Below are 23,832 nucleotides of genomic sequence, written 5' to 3'. Positions count from 1 at the left end.
TAAGACCTAGTATATACTATAGTGTAGGGATGTCAATATTTGACATGACCTAAAAATTCAGGGTTAGAGTCAACCCAGATCCAAAACGTGTCGGATTCAGGTTCAACAAGTCAAGCCGTTTCAAAAATCGAAACAGGTTGACCTGAAAACCCATTTTAACCCGAAAAATCAATTGACCAAATTTTTACCCAAAAAATTTGTAGGCCCTAGGTCATTTGGGTAGACATAGACTCAAAGCAGGTCAGGTTCGGGTCTTAAAAACTGACCTGTTTGCAAAAATAAGTCGGGTTCGAGTTGACCCAAATAGTGTCGGGTCAATTCCGAGTTTGACCCGAATCTGACCCGTGATCCAAAATTATCACCCCTACTATAGTGTGCGTGGATTTTTAATTAAATTGATAGCTAAAACTCCACACCAACAAACCAACCTAAGCTACGTGATTGATGCAACGTAGTTTGGAGTCATTTAGTAAATCAATCTCTGTTCAAGTAGAGTACATTGAACAAATTGGAATCAACAAATAATTGAACATATTCCCTATTCATCTTTTTGGTTTATGCCGAGGAAAAAAAAATCTCTCTCCAAATAGAGATCTCTAGCACAGTAACAAGTACAAATAACTTGAAATCGATGTCCATTATGAACAATTCTTCCAACAAACTCTGGCATAGCTCTGCCACATCTAACATTAATTTATTAAAGCAAATCTTATAGAGGACAATATGACAAGCGGCACTGGATTAACAAACAGTTTCTATAAGCTCATGATCATGTTTTCTTGTTTTTTTTGGAAAAGTTATAGGGCATTGCTCCAATTCCATTAATAAAAACTAATTACATGTGTAAAAAGAAAGGTATAAAGAACAAAAGAAGAGAAAAAAAAAACCCCTAGCAACCAAAAATTAGACAGCACCTTTCCACGCCAAAATACACATGACAAAAAGGAATAACATAAAAACAAAGAGTTGCAGAGAAAACAAATGGGCTTCATGATATAATCAGATTGCAGTCGCTGGATAAAGAACTGATAGCCATCACGGTAGCTGCAGAAAGAAACCCAATCCACATAAACCAGTGGAAACACAACATCCAGAAACCAAGGAATATATCCGAAATAAAAAATTAGACCCTTATAGGATCCAACAGTATATACCCATCTTTCCATTTGTAGACATTTGAAAAAATGATTTTTTTTTTTTTATCTTAAAACAGATCGTAGTGTAGCTAGAGGCAGATTAGCAAATCTCCTCTCGTTCCTTTCCCTCCACACATAATAAATAGTTCAGCATATGATGAGATAATAAAACCTTTTTGATCGTAAAGGAGTAGTGGGGCAGTTCTCAACCCAATCAAAAAGCTGTAACAAGTTCGGCCTAAGTAGAATCGAAGAGCATGCAAGGATCAAATAGGTGATAATGCTATGTGTGTAGGAGCAGTCAAAAAAAAGATGCGCAGAACTCTCGTTATAGGAGTGACACAAAGAACAGGAAAAATCTACCAAAATGTTGCGCCTATTGAGCTCCATAGCAGTTTTAAGCCCTCCCACAAGAGCCAGCCAGCTGAAAACCGAGTATCTCAAAACATGCCCCTTATGCCAAACAAATTTAGACCAATTACAAGCAGTATAGGGTTTATAAAACACCATCAGAAAATCCCTAAATTTAGCATGTTTTCCATGCAATGAAAATTAAAAAAAAAAAAAAAAGGAAAAGATTCGAGTCACCAATGAGCTCACAAAGTCCAAGTCACTCGAGCAATAACAAAGCCGGCACATTCTGAGAATAAAAAAGCTGTAAATCTTGGCGTACAATCCCAATGCTATTTTAACTTTGAATGAAATTTTGATTGTAGGAAACATTGAAGAATAAATTTCTATGGATAACCTTATAGATATGCATACAAGCCTCATATAATAAATGGCCGTAATCACAAGATGCGTTATCTTGCCTGGAGATTGTGAAGTAGCAGACAGCCTTCCAGAGCTGGACAAGCTTGCCGCTTGTTCTTTCAGTGTCTCTGCATTAAAATAACGAATGAAATAAAAACATTTCGAAAGAATACAAGGGGTAATATGGCTAGCTTAAATGGATATATATAATACAGACAGTAGAATAAAGCAAAGAAATGAAAAAAAAAAAATTCAATTTCCTGTGAGCTAACAACTCCATAGAGAAGGGGTAATAGAAGTGAAAGTACTTTGTGGCTCATTTGTTAAAGAAGATTATTGTATCTCCAGGTCATGAAATCTAGCTTATATACTTCACAATTTATCATCAATCATTCTGAAAAAAAACATAATAGAATACATTTTTTTTAATGTTGGTAAAAATTGCAGTTATTTTAAAAGTGAAGTACGGTAATGCCGTTCAAGTAAACATAAAATATATGAGAATGTAGTAGTTTTGTTACCATAACCTAAAAAGGTTTAATCAGGCTATTCACTATGATGCACAGACACGGTCACGGCGACACAGATACGACACGACACGGACACGGGACACGTTAGTTATTGAAAATATAAGACACGGACACGAGTTGTACACGGTATTATAGTTTTTATATTTAAAAAAGTGTATAAAAATTAAATAAGTATAATTTTAAAAATAACTTGAAAATAATAAGTCATTTAATTCTAATTTGTGCTTGAAATGATTAGTATTAGGATGTCGAGAGTCGGGTGTCGATGCCGTTTATCAGTCACTGAGAGATGAGATGAAAATACATTCACTGTAAAAAAGAAATGAAAATGAGAATATTCGATGATTGGACATTAAGTGCGGACGTTGATTTGATGTTGTGGATAAGAAATAAAAAATTTCGTTTAAATCCCGTCAAATACAAGAAATTATATTTAAAAAAAATTCATAAAATATTTAAGATACGCATGTCTAATTTGTATTTAATATTTTTTAATCGGACACGTTTTCGGTGTGTCCGACACGTGTCGGAGGAGTGTCGTGTCGGATACGGTATCGGACACTGCACGCCTCTTTGAGGAGAAGTGTCAGTGCATCATAGGCTATTCATGACTTGCGCTTGTACAAGTCACTTATTAACCTTTTAAGTATTTAGAGGACCATGTGAAAGAAAAAAATTATGATATATTCATTTAAATTATAACAAAAAAACTATTGTGCAATTAAGGACATTGGTGACTCATTAAACTATGAAGAAAAGGATCAAAATGGTCCCTTGACTCATTATACAAGACTAAAATAATCCTCAACTATATTAAGGGATCATTTTGATCCCTCAGGTCTTTAAAAATGAATCAAAATCTTTTTAAATAGTTGAAGGATCAAAATAGTGATTTAATATAATTGAGGATCATTTTAGTCATTCATAAAAAGTCAAATGATCATTTTGATAATTTTCTTTTAAACCATGTGACTTCTCAGGTCTTGTACTTATTTTTATTCATAGTCTTTTTTCCTTGCCTTCCTCTTTGAATCTTTTCCCACAATTGATACCAAAGCAAAGTTTCGGGGTTCTATGAGAAGAATAAGAGAAAATTGGGAGAACTGAATACTAAGAATGGATAGATATAGATTTGCAAGTTTGGTGGAAAGATTTTGGATACGAGAAGATGCAAACTAAAGATTTACCCCTCTAATGCAACAAAAATGGTTTGGGATGCATTAATTAGTAATACTAACAGTACCATTCTAACTAGGATCTTCATTTGAGGTGAATTTTTTCCTTCTACTTGACAAAGAGCTAATGTCTAATTATTTTGTATAAAGCCATGTAAAAGAATATCATTTTGATAATGTGTAATTAAGCATTATGAGAATGCAAGATATTAGTCACTGCCTATTAATAACCCTTTCCCCACCTTTGTAAACTCCACTAAAAAATATTAAGGAATATTCTGATTCTGGTAAATTCTAGACGTAATATTATATAGAACATTCTAAAAAAAAATTGATCATTTATATCTTTATGACCACCCTAATCTTACATTTATAAAACATCCTCATATTATTATAACAATGAAAAAAGATGATTGAATTTGTACAGCCTTAGATATAGGAAGAGTAATCTTCAAACCATATAAAATCCCTTTCTTTGTGAATATCTTGTGAGTTTTCTTTTATTCTTACAATTTCATTCTTAACAATTCTAATCAAAGCTTTGTTATTGGAGCATAATTGGAGAGAGCGAAATAATAAGGAAATGTGAAGATTGGAATATTTGATGGATATAATTAGGTTTTCTGATGTTGCATATCGAATATAATTTGTATTCAGAGAAGTTGCATCAGCCTCTTCTAAGAGAGCTCTTAGAGCAAATGTCCAACAAAAAATTGGAGATTTTGGATGGACAAAGCCTAAAAGTCCTTCATTTGACAATCGCACTTCAAATGTTAAAAATGAAAAGAAAAAGGTAAAGGTTGTTAAGTTGTTGTCAGGCATGTACAAAAAATGCTTTCTCAAATAAGATACATCTAATGTGGTGCATTTGAATTTGAAGTGCATGATAGTGCTTCTATTTAGATAACAATAATGAGATAAACTCAATTATCAATTTGCGGAGTTCGTAAAAAAAAAATCAAGCACTAATTATATAATCCACCTTAACATATAGTAAATATGGTAAAATTATCAAAGTATTTATTTTGGAAGAAGAAAGTTGGAGCTTCATGAGTCCTAGTCTCCTAGATGTAATACAGAGTGAGAATAATCAGATTAAAGAAAACGATGAAACTTCAAGATTCACCTTGAGTACTAAGGCGAGGCAAGGGCAACTCATTATTATGAAGAATGAAGTACATCAAAATTCCGAAAAGGAAAAGCTTAAGATTTAATGGTATAAGATGCCTAAAATAAGATCGTAAGCAGAAGAAGAAAATCAAAATAAAGACTGCTAATGTTGCAAACTGATGAGATTGAAAATGACTTAATTCTAAAAGTTTAGGGTCTAATTGAAACAATAAGTCAAGATTCTAAAGCTTGATTTACACAACCTTAAATTTATTCTGGGGCGTGCATTCGCGGCTACTAGCCAAAACTCATTCGATTACTCCTGATGTTATGAAGAATTATGTCACTAGCAATCTCAAAAATGTTTAGGGTCAATTCTTAATGATGACCCTTTTGATAATATAAGAAAGGATGATACTATGGGCATCTTTAGAAGTTGTGCAATATTAAATATGTGATGGACCGACCGATTTGATTGAGAGGAAATTAGGAAATTTTCTAATCAAGAAGGAATTGTTTAGGAAGGTTCTTAATCAAATGAAATTAACTAGTAGTTATTTTCTAATTGAAGAGAACATATTTGAGGGCAGATTTAGAAAGGATTAATTAGGAAATATTTTTTTAATTGAAGAGGACAGATTTGGGTACTGATTTGTAAGGGATTAATTAGGAAATGTTTCCTAATTGAAAAAGATAGATTTGGGGGCTGATTTTGGGGCTGATTAATTAGAAAATGTTTCCTAATTGAAGACAGCAAAAATAATTAAGAAAATAGGTGAAAATTGGGGAAGGGTTGTTTGGATATTTATTGTTTATTGTCTTCTTTAAATAGGTGATTTTCCTAGGATTAAGGGTATGTATTGGTTGCTGAAATTAGATTGTTCATAAGATGTTTGGGCTCTAGCCGGCAACTAGAGATTTGGGAGAGCCGGATCTTCCTTTCCAATTGAAGATCCCCTTGTATCTTGTATTTTTTTTCATAAAACTTTCGATAAAAAAGTGTTCATATGTGTTTTATTACTGAATTTCTTATCGTTGGTTTTCTAAAATTGCTGAAATCAGATTTCAGCGAAGACTTTTCCTAAATTTATACAAACTTTTCCTATAAATATGTTCGAAGTCTAAGGAGTTTAATATGACTTATACAACTTGATGATGAAACACATTCTATAACATTTGTTGGAGAATTAGGGAACATCACCAAAGGTGTAATATTTGTAGAGTGAATAAACAACTGTGGTACCCTTTATGTAAAAAAAAAATATTAGGCATATTATAACAATAGCAATGAATGATTTAAGAATTGATAGAAGACTTTGGCACTATAGGCTTAGACACATTAATAAGGAATGAAAGTATTTGGTAAGTGAAAAAAAAAAAAGAGTTTCTTTAAAGCTGTAAGGATTCTTAAGCCGGAGAAGTTGGAGCTTTAGCATATGGGTATGAATTTGATTTCCACACAGCAAAAATCAATGAGAAAGATTTTTATATCAACACAACAAACTAAGATACAAGTTGATCTACTATTCGAGAGGTAGATCGACTCTCCACAAATCCTAGAACAACTCCAAAGAAAACTACAGCCAAACACAATTCACATAGTGAAAAATAAAACAACCCAATTAACCCTAATATAAACCTTTCTAATTTCTTCTCAAATCTGAATTTAAACCAGCCCTCTTTCCCTAAATAAACCTTCTTCATTTCCTCCAAAATCTAATTTCAAATCAATCTTCTTTCTCTAAATAAACATTCTTAAATCCCTCTAGACTTTGGTTTTCTATGGTAAGCATTTAAAGGTAGAAAGAATCCCCTTTGAACCCCTCCCCCGGCCCCCCTCTATTTGCCTGCCGCCCACACTAGTAGGGCCCACAAGCTCAGTCAATCTATCAATACTCTCCTCCCAAAAGAGCCACCTTGTCCACCTTGAATCATCAGGTATGGTTCCCATGTTGCCCACAAGCTCCTACTATTGAGCAAACTCCTTTCACTTTCCTTGGCTCCAAGATCACCTCCATTCTTCTATCAAGGTCATCGACAACATCACTGGTGGATTGTGGTTGTCAATAACTTTCCTCAGCTCGGGCACATGGAACACTGGGTGTCTGGTGGAAGTAGGGGGTAGCTGCAAACGATACGCCATGACACCAATCCTCTCCCCATCCTCCTCTTCCAAACTCTACAGCTCTACCAAAAATCTCACTCCACCCCAGAATGCCCTCACCATAATTTTGGATTGGCTAGGACCCCCTTTAATAACCACTTTGATTTCCTCAACCTTGAACTCCATCGTTAGAGATTTCCAATCAATCCTAGTCTTCCCCAACTTATGCAACCACTTCATCCCCAATATCACAATGTGCTCCCCAAATATAATGGCAGAAAGTATTCCAATACCTGAACCTTTGGAAAGATTAAAATCACCCATTTGCAAATTCCTCTATTCCTCTCTACTTTTCATATTCCCAGCATGACCCCAAAGCCCCCATGTCCACTAATTTCAATCTCAATTGATTCACCATCCTGTTGGAAATGAAGTTGTGGGTCTCTTGATGCTCAATCTTCCCCTTAACCTTCATGCTATGGTTCGATGTGATCCTAACCACTAAGTTAAGGGATACCTCTCCAACATCTAAGTGTAGGTGATCATCTTCCTCCTCTAGTTCCTCTTTTGCAGTATCTTCCTCCTCATCGCAGATTGTCAGGACCTAAAAAGAAAGGTCCTTACAATGGTGGCCTAGAGAGAACTTCTCATTACACCTAAAGCATAAAACCATGGCCCTCTTCTCCTGAATTTCTGACTCAGTCAACCTCTTGAAGTTCCCACTGGTCGTGCTCCATGAACTCTATCCCTCGGGACTTCCTACTGAATAGGCATCATTTACACCTTTGGTGTCAGAAATGTAGCGGTCATGCAATAGGAGACTCAAAAATTGTTGCTACAGCTACTCCTCTCAAAAGAGTTCTTATCCTCCACCAATTGAGCTAACTTCATAGCCTCGCTTAAGCCACGTGATCTTAATACTCAAACAGCTGCTTGAATATCAGGCTTGAACCCTTTCATAAAGTTCCCCCTAACACAATCTCTCTGACAATGAACTCCCTCCATGATCAAATTGGATCTCACAAGTCTCTCCACTGGTACCAAGGCAGAGCCTTCCCTTCTAGATATAGAGTGTTTGCCCTAAGTTTTTTATCTTTTGTTAATCTGTTTAAAACAAAATATCGCTCCACCCTATAAATCCACCCGTGAGCTCTCCCTCAAAAATCAGCATCTTCAACTTTCTCACTTAGGATAACCACCACCCAAATAGTTTTTTCCTCCTCCAATGTAGTAGGTGTTGTGATCCCTCCATGTTTCCCCCTCTACCCCAAATCAACTCTCTGATCTTCATCATTCAAATTTCTTCGTTGGTCATACTCTTCAACCGTTTAGCTCCTTGGAAGTGGCTCCAAAGGTGACAACTACTCTTCTTCCCACAAAATTTTAACCTCACAATCCTCCCTCATCTTCCCTATATTAAGGTTTCCCCCAATTCCTTATTTGGTCAATGGTGCCCTTGCCTCCAATGATGCAGTTTTGGCTTGAAACTCTAACATCATTTTCATCATCTCTACCAAATTCAAAAATCTACTCTTAGTTGTTGAAATTTGCTCTCCGAATTTGGATTTCAAATTTCCAACTTCCTCATCAAGCCTCTCCTCCAACGCATCAATCTTCTTAGCCATCATAGGTCCCAAAAAAGATGCTCATATACAAATTTGATAGAAATGTAATTTCCACAAAGCAAAAAAATAATAACAAGAAAAAACACAGCATAAATCAACGAAAAATATTTTTATATCAGCACAATAAATCATGATACAAGTTGATCTACTATTCGAGAGGTAGATCGACACTCTACAAACCCTAGGCATCGCTAGGAACAACTCCAGAGAAAACTATAGCGAAACACAATTCATATAATGAAAATAAAACAATTCAATTAACCCTAATACAAACCTTCCTACTTCTCTCCCAAATCTGAGTTCAAACCAGCTCTCTTTTCCTAGATAAACCACCTTTCTAATTTCCTCCCAAATCTGAAATCAAATTAGTCATCTTTACCTAAATAAACATTCTTAACTCCCTCCCAAATCTAAATTCAAATCAACCCTCTTTCCCTAAATAAACCTTCCTAATTCCCTCCCAATTTTGATTTTTTATGGTAAAGAATTAAAGGTAGATTTAATCCCCTTTGAGCTCTCTCCTTGCCCACAGCTCGTAGGCTCAGCCGGTCCATTATATATATATATATATATATAAAGAGAGAGGGTGTGTGTCTCATCTTAAGTAAAACAAGAGGTTTTTTTTTTTTTTTTTTTTTTTCTTTTAAATTTTTGATAATAATGGTGAAAATGATAACCAAAAATTCAATGGTTTATGTGCAACAAATGGCAGTTGAATGAAAAGAATTATTACAAGAATAGCACAACAGGATAATTTTGTAGAGCATATAAATGGAGCTTTGAATGTGATGCCATGAGCATGAGAGTTTACATGTTGAATTGCCTAATATCTTTTGGATAGACATAGTAACCAAACAATCCTACTTGATCAACCAACATTTGTTCTCTACTAGAAGTTTGGACAAATAGAAAGGTAAATTTCTCATGCATAAAAGTATTCAATTGTGTTCCTTGTGTTCACTAAATTTTAGACAACCTAGAAAAAATTATTTTAAAATTAAGAAGCTTATTTTCCTGGCAATGACCAGAATGAATTTGATTATAGTTTTTTGGGTGACAAAAAATGGAATGTCCTAAAAAAAATTTAAATATTTGATGAAGCTACTGGTTATAAAGATCAATTAAATTATATAAATATACAAGTAAAACAAAAACACAATGCACGTATGCTTGTGATTATAAGATCCAATTAAAATTCTAAACTTAATTGATAGTATTCTCCATCTTGTAATACTTGTTAATTACTGAAGATGAAGAGCCAAGGTAATTAACTCAAATAATGCAAGCTGATGAGATGGAAAGAAAAATCGGACAAGATCATAAAAAGATGAGATTAAGTAGTTTCATTAGAATCGGACAAGAGCATCAAGTATATTATTCAAAGAAAAATGTTGCAAAACAAGAAGAATTAATGTGGAAAGGAAGAACAATATGGAAATAAAAAATACAAGGCAATGTTGGTTGGTATGAGCTTCTAATAAAGACAATATATTGATTATACTAATATTTTTCTCATCACATGTGATTAACAATTCGACTACTTAGTTACTATGAAATTATCAATATCCATCAAGTCCATATCCATTAAATTCTGCCTCCATAAATGTTCCATAGAGTCTAGCATTCCACCTTTCTTACTCATTTCATCCTACCTCAGTGATCCGTGGGATTATTAGTACCAGCTCATCAATTTGATGACTATTATAATTATTCTATAATTATTATTCTACCACATAATCAATATGTAAACTATTGAAATTATTATTCCCTAATTTTATATGATTCCTATTAGAAGCACTTCTAAGATCGTATAACATTGGAATGAAATACTTAACTAATTCTCCCTAATAATTTTCATGGTATCAAAGCTTTAGGCTTTCTTATTAGCATTTCCATGAGTGCATCCTTCATCATTGCATCGCCCATAACTAGCAAGCCCTCATTATTGCATGTCTTGTTTTGTTCCTCCTAATCTTCTTAGTTGTAGCATTCATCATTGCAGCATTATCTCTATCATTCTTTCACTTTGCAACACATTACTAGCGCATTTTTCATTTCTATGGATAACAAAAACACCAACGTTCCTTTTGTCTTAAATTCATTTGGAACTATGACTGGAAACCCAAATCCAATAAGAGAGCTAATAAAACATTCATTCAACACATCATTTTAATGAAAAGAATTATCTCAAGTGATTACAATAGGTTCACACCTTGAAGGGGGAGAAATATTGAGCCATTTACTCAACACCGGATCTCAACAAGGTAATCCAACATTCAATACTTGAGATGAACAGGAATCAATGGTGAGGCCCTAATTATGGAACTCCATAATTCTTAAAATAAGTGACATCCGTATGTTCCTTCCTTTAGCAAATGAAATTTGGGATATGGTAAATTAAATGAACACTACAGTCTGTAATGTTACTTGAATCTATGAGATCAAAACCTAAATCTTGACCACAGTGCAAGAAGGATGATCCATCATAAAAAACTTTAATCTATTAGAAGGCCTTTTGCAATAGATGGAATCATCATCAATGCACCCAGATGGAATGCAGCAAAAAATGCAACCCCTCCTAAAATGTATGCTAAAAAAGGCCAAATTTATGATTTTACTGTTAGATTAAAGTATGATTTAATGTAGCAATGGTGCAAATTCTCGGGAAAGGAGATTTATCTTGCCTAAAAGAATTCATTACCAACATTTTAATGGAGGATGTGAGAAGGGGAATTATGATTCCCAATAACCCTATCAAAGGATCAGACAATTGCAACCAATATTAAACAACAAAGATAATTAATACAGAGTCTGTAAGGTGCACATAACACAAGAAAGCTTGATATACAAAAAAGAAAGATGTTGGAAACTTCATGATAAGGACCAAGTAAAAATTGGACATTACTAAGAGGACAAGCAAAATAACAAACATGTATATCTACCCTATGTGAAAGAAGATAATACCAAAAATTCTCCCATTAAGTTCCATAAAGAAGAAATAAAAAGTAGAAAAAAATTGTTGGCATGACTAGACAAGACTTCTACCACAAGTACGTGTTATCTTGCATTCTTAAATATTACCTCTTTTCCCATGCTTTAAAAGCTTTGGAGATGTCCAATCATAGCTCCTGGATTATTAATTCAGGAATTACATGCCATATAAACAACCCTTCACACAATTTTATTTAATATACTCATTCTTCTAGCAATAAGAAAATAATCATTGCCGATCATTGACCACCGTTGTTGGCCAATAAGGCATTATTATAAACAAAATCTTTATACTTCAAAATGTCATCCCCATACCTAAATTAGTCATCAACTTGTCATATATACCCAAAAATTAACTATATATATTTAAATACAATTTATATAAACCAATGTTAAAATTGCGTATACGGGTATTAAGGCATTTTTCATTCGTGAGGCGAGGCATAAGCCTAAAGGAGTTTTGAGGCGTAAGCCTCAAAATCAAAAGATTGCGTAAACATAAAATAATAAATTTTTTATATACTAATGAGTGAATAATATAAAACATAAAAAAACATAAGATATGAAGTGAAATCAAAATATTCCAATAATAAGATAACATGAAATATAGTTCAACTCAAAATTCTATCTTTCCCAAATCCTAGTATTCTTTTTATTAACATATAATTCAAATTTTCAAAAAAAAAAAAATAGCAATGACATATCACATAATAACTCATAAGTCATCAACACTATCATCACTAAAGGGTTCTTCATTTGAATCATCATTATGATGAACTACTCTCTCCTCTTCCTCCTCTCCTATAGAGCTCAATGTCGGGCATTTACTTCAAGATTTATGTAAATTTTAATATATATAGCGTAAGGCGTAAGCCTCGTGCCAGTGAGGCAAGGCGGGCCTCAACCAAGTTGAGGTGCAAGCCTCATAAAAAAAACTCGAGGCGTAAGCATCGAGAAGTTTTTTACTGGAATTGCGCAAAGGCAGGCCTCAAGGCGAGCCTCATATTGCGCAATTTTAAACCATGATATAAACTCCTCATGCGTCCAATTCAAAACAAAAGGTATCTTATCAATGCTCTAGGGCGCCTACTTTATTTTCTTAAATATGTAAGAAATTGGATCTAATAGATATATATGCCTCAAACTTGAGGAAGAGTGTTGGCATATTAAGTTATACAGACAAAATAAGTAGGACTTATACAATTTAATATCATCATAATTAGGGGAATTACTCTTATTTATAATTTTTATACTTTCATGCATGTCAATTTATAAGTCTCACATATTCAATTAATAATACAAAAAATTCATTTTCCTCAATAGAAACCAAATATAAATCAACCCAAAATTGCAATCCTAACAAATAACTCAAATTCAAACTAAAAGTATCCAAAATATAATCATGCTAATTTAAACTAATAAATCCAAAAATCTTACTATAAATGAAATTACTGAAATAACTCACATAATATTATAAAAATAAGAGAAATACTATTTGCTGTGCTCCATTAACATTCCAATGTTCACTTGATTGCTTGAAACATCTGCAATCACATGCAAGCAAATGAATGCATAGTGTTTGAGCACATGCAAAATACATTAAGTGTTTCAGTTAATACTTTCTTTCCAAAATAGATTATAGATCCGTGTGTTTAACTCTAGAAGCACGTCAACCAATCTTTCATCAACTAAGAAATAATTTACAAGAAGATTAATAAAAGATACAGAATTCATCCAGTTCCAAATTTATGTCTAAGGTTCTTTAAGAATATACTAGAATAGAATATCAAGAAAATAAACTTAAACATGAAGGAAAACTTTGGAAGAAAAGGATGAAAGGCTCGTGCATGTTAATTAACTAAATGTACCTTTCGCTTTTTAAATCTTTTCCCTGCACCACCATTGTTAATATAAAGAGTGTTCTCCTTTTCTTTCTCCTCTAAAGGCAGTGTTCTAATCTCATTATGGAAATCATCCGTCAAGGAAAGTAATCTGTGTACAAGAAAGTAAAGACAAATTAAGATTAATTAAGCATATGCATTCCCCCAATCCAAATTACATAAAGAATTTAAGATTGTGTAATATGAACCAGCAACAATAACAATAACATCATCATCAAGCCTTTATCTCACTACATGGGGTCTGCTAAATGAATCTTTTTTCTACATTGTATAATATACACCAAGAGAATCTTAAAATAACATTATATGAATTTCATATTCATTATCGTCTGGTATCAGAAGCTCTACTTGAAACTTTTTTTTTTTTTTAAACATAGACTTCATAATAGGTTCCTAATACAAAGTGGATTCAGTAGATTAAAAACCAGCAGAAAGAAAGAATAAATATCAATTTTCTATTAGTTTTAGAATAAGAAGTTATTTAAAATATAAAGTTCAACCTATGAAATATCAGCATCTAGGGAATATAGCTCACATTAACTTTTGCCCGATGGAATTCCTCAAATTAAAATTGAAGAAATTAAATAATCTCTCTTATTAAAATTTCATGGCCGTTTGGAACTTGTTCTATTACATTAATTAAAAGGATAGTTCATGCCCGAGTAAATTTGACTATAATTAACTTTCAGTACCAGAAATTCTTATAAACCATCAGTAGTAGGAATTGCCATTGATTCCAACTTAGATAAACCTCTTTGAACAAGTTAAATCTAAACAACAACCAGGAAAGTAAAACCATATGACATTATGCTCTGTGGATCCTATGAGGGATAAACAAATTTTTTAAATTTTTCCAATTATCAATTGCTGTGCATTTTACTCACTAAACATCATCAGATCTCCCAATTAAATTAATTTAGAGAATAGGTAGGAAAAATTGAAACTTGCGATGTTGATGGAAGTTGTAAAAAATTGGCAATTATTGATAAGCATATAGTAAAATAAAAGCAATTTGCAAAAAGTGTTGTGCCATGTAAGCTGATGCAACTATTTAAACAGTACCCGTTCCTTGAATTCTTCATGTACTTCTCAACTCTTTTCTCTCGTTTTGTAACTGGAGCACGAGTGAAGAGTTCTTCTTCTCGCTGAGCTTGCTCTTCACGCTTAGCTATATACCTCGAAAGTTCTCTGCTTTCAGATCCAACAATTTCCCTTACCTAAAGTTGAATTTCAATATGCATGGCAGATTACTAGGAAGAAAAAGAAGAGCAATCCATTTATGAATCAATATATAATGAATATTCAAACAACCTCTTCAGGTTTATCTTCAAACTCATCCATAAGTTCTTTCATGTAAGAACTTTGCTTTGTCTGCCGCAACAATGCTTTGTCCCTCCTTAAGGCCTGTTTCTCTTCTTTTGACATCTTATCATCATCCATGCTTGTAGGTGCAAATTTTGGGGGCCGGTATACACCACCAATATCCTAAGTAAAAACAACAAAATGACTCATAGGCATAATTTCATTTCAATAAATCAATCGAATGTGTACAGAACGACGAGAAGTGCGGACAATACATTTTGGAATAGATTTGTTTGAAGAGTGGAAAAAATGAAATGTACATCATCAGAAGAAAGAAGGCACGCACCTTATGCAATAAATATAGGTCATGAGGATTAAAAAAAGAATGTCTATATAAGTATAATGGAAAAATAATAATAATATCACCAGGTAAAAGAATGGTAGTATTTTTAAGTATCTATGAAGAGGAAAACAAAGAAGCTTCTTCTCACCATATCAATAACATCAAAAACTCTAAGTTTCCAAGAAATCAACAAGAAAATAGGAAGCTACCAAAACGCTGTAAACACTAAATATCAATCTGAATACAGGATATAATAAGTGCAACTACATGAATAAATGTGATAAAATTCAACTTCACACACATACTTCATTCATAAGCCATCACTAAGGAAAACAAAAAGAAAACAAATGCAGTAATTGATAAAGGAAATCTAAAAGTTTCACAATTCTCCATCTAATCACCTTCTGAGCCTGGCTTGTTTTGCTAGCAAGCATATCCGGGTTTGGGCGGTACCTCAACGGATCTTCTTCTCGAGATTCTACCTTCTTCTGTTCCTCGTGAACCTGCAATGCTTTCCCTGCAGGAGCGCCACCAGTAGCAGCTCTTGTAAGCTTTTGAACTTGATATTCAAGCTTTTTATCAATTGGCCGAATCTACAACACAAAATGCCAAAATTAGGAAACAAAAACCCTTTTTTTTCTGAATGTTTGCCTACAGAAGCACAATTTTAAATGGTGTTTACCAACTACGCTAACTAACACCAAACAAGAACTTTATCAATTAACATAATAGAAAACCATATGTTATCACCACAGACCTTCTCAAGAAACAGTCTGATCTCCACAAGACTTCTGACAACAGGATGGCCCTCAATCGACAACCCTTTGGCCTTACGAAGAGTATAGTAGACTATGGATTGACAATAATTTAGAAGAAGTAAATGTTTCACTTCTAGATAGCTCATACCATCTGAGGTGGGTAGTTGGCTCTGCTTAACCTAATGGAGAAACCAAATCATAGGATTTCTAAAAACAAAAAATAAGACCAGAAGAAGGCTTTATGAGAAACTGCGATAACCTTCTCTGTCAAGGCTTGCACTTTGCTCCTCACGGTATCTAGTCCGTCCTTCATCTCTTTGAGCAAAGAGACGAGTTGAGGAGTTTCCCTGGATTACAGCATTGAAGATAACATTATAAGAAGATGAGAGAGGAGAAGATAAACACTATTGTGTATCCTGATAATCAAAAGGGAATTGGAGATAACCTGGCAATGGTTTCCTCACTGAGATCACCCTGCTCAACCATTTGCGGCGCTACAACCAAAGAAGCCGGGGAATAAAGAAGAAAGGAGCTTGTTTTGAAAAGGTGCCGCGCTTTACGGTATCGAATGGTTCTCCCAAAATACCGCCTTTCACGAAGTTAGGACAGAGCAAGAGGAGAGAATGAAGAAGAAGAGGAGGTGGGTGCAACTCTACGCTTTGCGGTTACGGAGCCGAACGTGAACGGCTGCGAAGAAGAAGGTCAAACGGTTAACGACATCTGAGGAGTTGTTTGGTATCGGATTTGAAGCAGGATCTGCGGAAAATCAGACATCTTAAGGGCTGTTTGGCAACAGGATTTATGCTGGATTTGAGTAGGATTTATGCTAATTCCTGCCAAACAGGATTTAGCCAGCCGGTAGATCTCACGGCGGAATAAATCCTCTGTTTCCCTCTTTTTTCCATAAATCCTGGATATACTAAATCCTGGAGTTCCGCGGATTAACGGGATTTGGCTGAAGAAGCGGGCGAAAGGGAGAACGATAGTTATTTTCACAGCGAGCGAGCGAGCGAGCTCCCGTCGATACGTCCAATCCAACAGGAAGAACGGCGAACTTTCGCGACTTCCGATTGGACAGTAAGGAACGCCGTCGAAGGAGGCGAAGAAGATTTTAGCCACTCGTTCAAAACCCTACCTTACGTGAACGTGAAGCTGGCATTCTAAGGTTTTTCTGTGACGGTTTTTTTTACTGCTTATTAAATTAGTTCTTACTAAAAAATTTTAAATTTTATAGTTAAAAACTTAAAATAACTATTTTGAGAATCAATAAAAAAGTCATCCTAAACGAAGACTAACATAATAGAAGAAAAGAGCAGATCAACATTAATGATTTAGGAATTAATTTAAATAATTTAATTAATACAAATTAAAAAAATTAAAAAAAAAAAGATATTTAATAATATAAATAATAATTAAATAATAAATTAGAAAATTAATATTCTAAATGATAATTAGATAACTATTCAAAATAATAATAGTAGTTCTATAATTAGTAAAGTTATCAATATTTATAATAATAATTAGATAATTAAGTTAGTTAATATCTCGAAGTTATATTATTAGTTAAGTTAGACAATTAATCTTCTAAATAATAATTCTATTATTAGTTAAATTATTTAATAGTTAAATGAGTTTGTAATTATATTATTTATAGTTGTAATTTATTAATGATAATTTAAATTAAAATGAATAAGTAACTTGTATTATAAATATAAATTTAATTTAATTTTGTAATAAACTAACTACCTTATATCTAGAAGTACATTGTCAAATAGTTCCATGAGACTTAACACTTTTCTTGCCAAATAGTTTTAAATCCTACTTGTTGCAAAATAGCCTCTAAATCTCACAGTAAATTAAATCCTTTATTTCTCATCTTTTCGGTAAATCTCGAATTAAATCATATGGTTCGTTTATGGGGATCTATGGGACTTGGCCGAAGAAAAGCGCAAAAGGAGAGAAAGATGGCTATCGTCATAGCGAGCAAGCTCAACGTCAATAAAGGAGGCAGAGAAGCTTTTAAAAACTCTACCTTACGTAGCCAGGCAAAAGCGAAACTCTAAAGCTTCATCTACGGCTACTCTTCAGCCATCCATGCCCTTGACAAACATTCTTATACCTCCACAGCTTAAATTCCTAATGTCCAATATTAAATATGTTCTTAATGTTCAACTCATCACCACAAATTATCTTGTATGGCATTCACATACATTTTAAAAATTTGAAGCAAATTGCTTTACTGTTTATCTAGATGGCTCCATCCCAAATTCCCTAAACATCAACACATTTCCTATAACTCTGTGTTGTTGATCCCTCTTATGATACTTGGTAGCTTATAAATCAAAATCTTCTAGCAGCTCTTTTTCCTAATATATTCCCATCTATGTTGCCATATGTACTCAATCTTGAGTCATGTTCTGAAATTTAACTCATGCTAGAACGATGCCTGCAATCTACAAATAGGTTATGTATTCTATAACTTAAGAATGAGCTTCATCAACTCCAAATGTGGAATAAATCTATGGTCCAATGCCTATTTGAGATCAGACAACATGTTGATGCAGTCAACGTTGCCAGTTCTCACATAGACTCCGAAGATAGTAATCATGTATACATTTAATGATCTACGCATACAACTCCTTTAAAACTGCAATCCTCACTAAATTGCATCTTGTTAGTTTAGATGATTTTTATGCTTTGTTATGCAGCGAGGAAGTAAATATTTTCAATGAACAATCTTTGGAATATCACATGGTTTCTCCAACAATTTCTACATTTGTTCTTGCCATTTTTGGTGGCCCTTCTTATGGATCATCTTGTGGTCACTCTACTACTTACCATGGTGGACGCTCCTCATCTACATCTCGTGGTGGTAGATGTCTGTTTGCTTCAGTTGTTTGTCTAATCTATGGAAAAACAGGCCATTTAGCGGCTTCTTGTTGGCATCGATCAAATCTCTCTTATAGGTCTGTAGCCCAAGCATTTGTGCACAAGAAGATGTGTCTACTGTCGATTGGTTCTTGGATTCAGGCGCATCAACCCATCTCACATCCTATGCTTCACAACTTCAATCACTTCAGCCTTACTCTGACAACTCTCAAGTGCAAGTTGGAAAAGGCAATTAGCTTCCAATTGCTCACTCCGATCAAGACATCATGCCTACACTATCTCATAAGCTCGATTTACCTCAAATTCTTTATGTTTCCCATCTTACTCATCATCTCCTCTCAATTCATCATCTTCTTAATCACAATGCTTGTTACATTATATTTGACATTGTTGGTTTCACTTTACTTGTGATTTTATATTGATGATGTACCCTTTATAGGGAACAACCAAATCGAGATTGATAAACTTCAGTAGAATTTAAGCATAAAATTTCTTCTGCAAAATTTGGGGCATATTTCCCATTTTTTTGTCATCTTACCCATCATTTTATAAGTCTACACTTATGCCAGTCTCAGTACATCACTAATGTGTTGAACAAAGATGGAATGCTAACTTGCAAACAAGTGCAAAGCCCTTTACTGTCCAAGCTACCAACACCTACAAATAATTCAGACTTATTCAACAACATGAAGTTTACAGAAAACTTGTTGGCTCTCTTCAGTATCTCATAATTACCAAGCCAAACATTGCATTTGCAGTCAACCACCTATGCCAACACATGCACAAACCATATCAAATCCATTTCCAACTGCTGAAACGAGTGCTGAGATATCTCAATGGTACCATCAACTATGCTCTACATATTTTGAAATCATTTCTTCAACAACATGCTCATGCAAACTCTTATTATGTCACTAATACCATTGATCGTCAATTAATCACTAGGTTATGTACATTTCTTGGCACAAGTCTATTATCCTGGTCAGTCAAAAAACAATCTACCAAAGAAAAAAAAATTTTTTTTGAAAGAATTAAGGGTATAGCCCATCTATTTTAAAAAAATAAATATAACAAACAAAGCCTCAGTACAATTCATGGGGACTAAAAATAAAGTGCAAGAGCTGTACAAAAAGATACGCAAAGCCCAAGTAGTGTAAGGAAAAGAAAAGCTAAGGTGTTAATAAATCAAAATAAAAGGATCCCACTCAATAACAGCAAATGCGGGAACAACCAGACTCAGACGGCCCAAAACATCACCCATATAGTTCAGGAAAAAAAAAAACATCCAAACATCCCCCGATTGCCAAACGAAGTCTTAATCAGTAACGAGTATGAGGTTAAGAAATGCCAAATTAAAGAGCAATTGAAACTTGAAAGCAAAGGTAAGATCATAAAAGGCCTCAATACCAAGGCCACCAAACTTCAAAGGCTTACATGTGTTCTTCCAGGAAGATATAAATAATTATTAATTAGTTTTTTTTAATACTAATCAAATGCTAAATAATAATTAAATATTATATTAAATAATTACCAATCTAATTAATTCAACACACATAAATAAAATAGTAAGACCAAAAATTATATTACGTGAAAAATATGGAAAGGGAAAAAACCACGGGGCTTAGTTCAATTATAAAAAATCCATTATAGAGTAGGTGATACAAGAATCCTTCATTTCTCACAGGTTAAAGAAGAGGAGATTCTTTGAAAACAAATATCTGATTTTTCTTGAGGGGGATCAAAAAGTTCAGAAAAAAAAAAAAACATCCAAACATCCCTCGATTGCCATAGCAAAAGACTTACTTCGAAGGCCGTCCAGGATGGAGCCGGCAAGAGCCGGGGAGAACAAAAACCAATCATCATAGTCCAGTGTTTCAAAGCATCAAAGATTCTGCAAAAGGCTTTTGCATATTGGCTATTATTCCAACTTGAAATTTTTTTCTTGATCGCTTGTTTAGGGCATCTCCAACCAAAAATCTCAAAAAAAATGGCATGATTCATCTCCAATCAAATTCCATTTTGTGCCCAGGTAACCGTTTTTTTCCTTCGCGCGTTTCTTCGGCAAATCCTGTTGAGATAGAAATATAATGCAGTTGAACAGTTCAACGTCAATATTGATGTCGCACTGTTCACCTGCAAACAAATACCATAAGTTTTGTCGTTTGGCTGGAGCTCGTGAGCGACGCCACTCACGCATTTGGAGTTCGGTTACAGAGAGTTACACAGGTTGCAACAAGTTAGCGCAGGAATACCCCTAAAGATAAGAGCATCAGCGGTCTTTAACCTCCCAATCATAGCCACCCAAGCAAAGCCGGAGACTAAAGAATAACATTTATGTCAAATGCACTTAAACCAAGAAACTTGTTGAATATCAACAAACAGTGCAGATTTAAATTTCTGAATCTTAGGACTTTGATCACCAGACCAGAAAATTGAAGCCCCATTATCATTAATCACATGATATCCAACCAACAAATCATGAATATGACCCAGCAAATTGGCAGGAAAGCACCAAACTCCATCAAAAATAAAGTCAAAGACACTGGCATTCAAAAAAAGATGTGGTAGAACTGCAGAAGAAAGGAAGAAACCCCCAGTTCCATTAATGAATTGCCATTCAACTAAGGCTCCGTTTGGGACAGTTTTCAGCAACTACTTTTTTATACTTTCAAGAGATTTTTTACTAAAAAATAACTTTACAAAAGCAATTGAAAAGCCATCCCAAACACCCAAAGGAAGCCCAAGTGTCCTGGCATAATGAAAAATTGCTTCTATTGTTGAGTTTGAAGGAAAGTAAGTCTTTAACTCTCCCAGCCACCCCTTGAAGCATTTTCCAAACCTGAGAAGGTTTAGAATTCCGAAAATACCAGAGGGAAATGTATTTTTCTTTCCCCCACTTAACTATAAGCGAACAGAATACATGTATTTACTTATATGCCATTTACAGTCTATTTAAGCATTGTAATACTGTAGCAAATTTATCCATTCAATACAATTCATTTTCTTTCTCTCTCTCTCACTGTCCATCTTCTTGGACGTTCCTCTTCTTTACTCATATGGTATCAGAGCCTCAAATGGCTGATCAAGAATCGACCAACACCACCACCTCCCCTCATCTCTCCGGCCAACCGTCTACCGACATCATCATTCCACCACAGCTCAAGTTCCTCATCTCCAACATCAAGAACCTCATTCCCCACGCCCTCACCGCCGATAACTACGCCATCTGGCGCATTCAGGTTCTTCAACAATTCACTGCCAACAGTTATGCCGGACATCACACCGGATCTTCTCCACCGCCCGCCGACACTGCGTCTTCCGACTTCAACCGCTGGCAACTCGAAGATAACAATCTTCTTTCAGCTCTATTTTCCACCATCTCTCCCGCCATCTTGCCCTACGTTATCTCCTCCACTTCCGCGCAAGATGTATGGCAAGTTCTTGAACGCCGCCTCCAACCCACCTGTCGTTCCCGAGTCATCCAACTCAAGAACGAACTCCATCATGTTCAAATGAAAAACCTCTCCATGCAACAATACCTCACGCAAATTAAAACCATTGTTGACAGCATCGCGGCCTCCGGCTCAAAGATCGATCCGGAAGACATAATCCTACATATACTCAACGGCTTACCCGCCTCCTACAATTCGTTTAAAGCCGTGATTCGCACCTACCCCATACCGTTAGACCTCGACAATCTCTATTCCATGCTCTGCAGCGAGGAGATCAACGTCTCTCAAGAACTCGCCAAGGACAACTCAACTGCCACCGGTAACACTGCTTTATATTCGAATTCATACAATTCGAATAAAGGCAGAATGCAGAAACGCTTCATCAAGAACAAACCCCAGCAACCGGTCCAGAATTCCATCAATCCTGTCACGGTTCAGCCATCCACCGTGAACAACTCAAGACCGACTTGCCAAATCTGCGGAAAAATCGGGCACATAGCAATCAATTGTTGGCATCGCTGCAATTTTAAATATGCTCCTACAAACACAAGATCACCGCAAGCACTCCAAGCTCAGACAATTCCGAACAACTCGAACGAGTGGATCTTGGACACCGGCGCTTCGGCTCATCTCACACCGGACATCTCAAATGTTCAATATCCTCACTCCTACGCTGGACAAGATAGTGTCTCCATAGCAAATGGTTCCACCGTTCCTATTCAGAACTCCGGTCAGGGAATCTTACCTCTCCCCGACACCCCTCGTAAGCTTTATTTACGCAAAATTCTGCACGTTCCCTCTCTAGCACAAAATCTTTTATCCGTCTCAAAGTTAACTGCTGACAACCCCATTTCTATAAAATTTGACGCAAATGGTTTTGTTATAAAGGATATCCAGGATCGGCGTCCTCTACTTCGTGGCAATCTACATGAAGGTCTCTACAAGATTCCCAAACCACAAGCTGCTACCCCTACGGCTCTACACGCAAGCAACATCACCGGCAACGTATGGCATGACCGTTTAGGCCATCCACACTGGCAGATCTTCTCAATTTTGTCTCGTCACATACCGGACATCAAGACAAATTTTAATACCTTACCTTGTATATCTTGTAGTGTGGCCAAGAGTCACAAAATTGCTTTTAATAGAACCATCTCTACTTCTAAATTTCCATTTGAACTCATTCATACGGATATTTGGGGACCAGCTCCTATTCCGTCGCTTGACGGTTTTCGGTACTATGCATTGTTTACAGATGATTATTCACGTTTTACATGGATCTATCTAATGCATACTAAACAAGAAACCTTCTCTAAACTCAAGATCATTTACAAACTTATTAAAACTCAATTTAACACAAAACTGAAAGCCCTCCGCTCCAACGGAGGAGGAGAATTTCTAAGCACTGAGTTCACTTCCTTTCTCCTTACTCATGGCATTCAACGACAACTTAGTTGCCCTCACACCCCTGAGCAAAATGGCGTGGCCGAGCGAAAACATCGCCACTTACTTGAACTCACACGCACTCTCATTCATGCCTCCAACATTCCGCACTCGTTTTGGGCAGAAGCTTTATCCACGGCTAATTACCTCATCAACAGGCTTCCCTCCAAATCTATAAACCTCAACATCCCCTTTCAACGTCTTCATGGTCGGTTACCCAACTACACTGTGCTCCGAACTTTTGGCTGCCTTTGCTTTCCGTGGCTTCGCCCTTATGCACCCAACAAACTCTCACCACGATCACAAGAATGTGTCTTTCT

The 23,832-nt window shown here is 35.2% G+C and overlaps 1 protein-coding gene across 4 annotated transcripts; it reads right to left on the bottom strand.

Annotated features, from left to right (window-relative positions):
* Nucleotides 1–1,727: 1,727 nt before the first annotated feature.
* LOC110092076 (neuroguidin) lies at nt 1,728–16,893 on the bottom strand. 4 transcript variants are annotated; one of them, XM_028691666.1, is made up of 10 exons: nt 16,174–16,893; nt 15,988–16,075; nt 15,728–15,907; nt 15,372–15,563; nt 14,637–14,810; nt 14,388–14,542; nt 13,293–13,416; nt 12,890–12,968; nt 11,515–11,561; nt 1,728–2,017 (listed from the first exon to the last, which is right to left on the bottom strand). In XM_028691666.1, the coding sequence occupies exons 1-8, from the start codon at nt 16,212–16,214 to the stop codon at nt 12,948–12,950; spliced, it is 975 nt and encodes a 324-aa protein (XP_028547499.1). In that variant the 5' UTR covers nt 16,215–16,893; the 3' UTR covers nt 1,728–2,017; nt 11,515–11,561; nt 12,890–12,947. The 4 variants fall into 4 exon arrangements, with proteins under 4 accessions (XP_028547499.1, XP_028547498.1, XP_020672094.1 ...); XM_028691665.1 differs by lacking the exon at nt 11,515–11,561; XM_020816435.2 differs by lacking the exon at nt 12,890–12,968.
* Between the last annotated feature and the right edge of the window lie 6,939 nt (nt 16,894–23,832).

This window comes from Dendrobium catenatum, unplaced genomic scaffold (assembly GCF_001605985.2).
Source record: "Dendrobium catenatum unplaced genomic scaffold, ASM160598v2 original_scaffold_43371, whole genome shotgun sequence".
NCBI lineage: Eukaryota > Viridiplantae > Streptophyta > Magnoliopsida > Asparagales > Orchidaceae > Dendrobium > Dendrobium catenatum.
The sequence above is the reverse complement of the archived record's forward strand: the minus strand, read 5'-3'. Positions and strand labels throughout refer to the sequence as shown.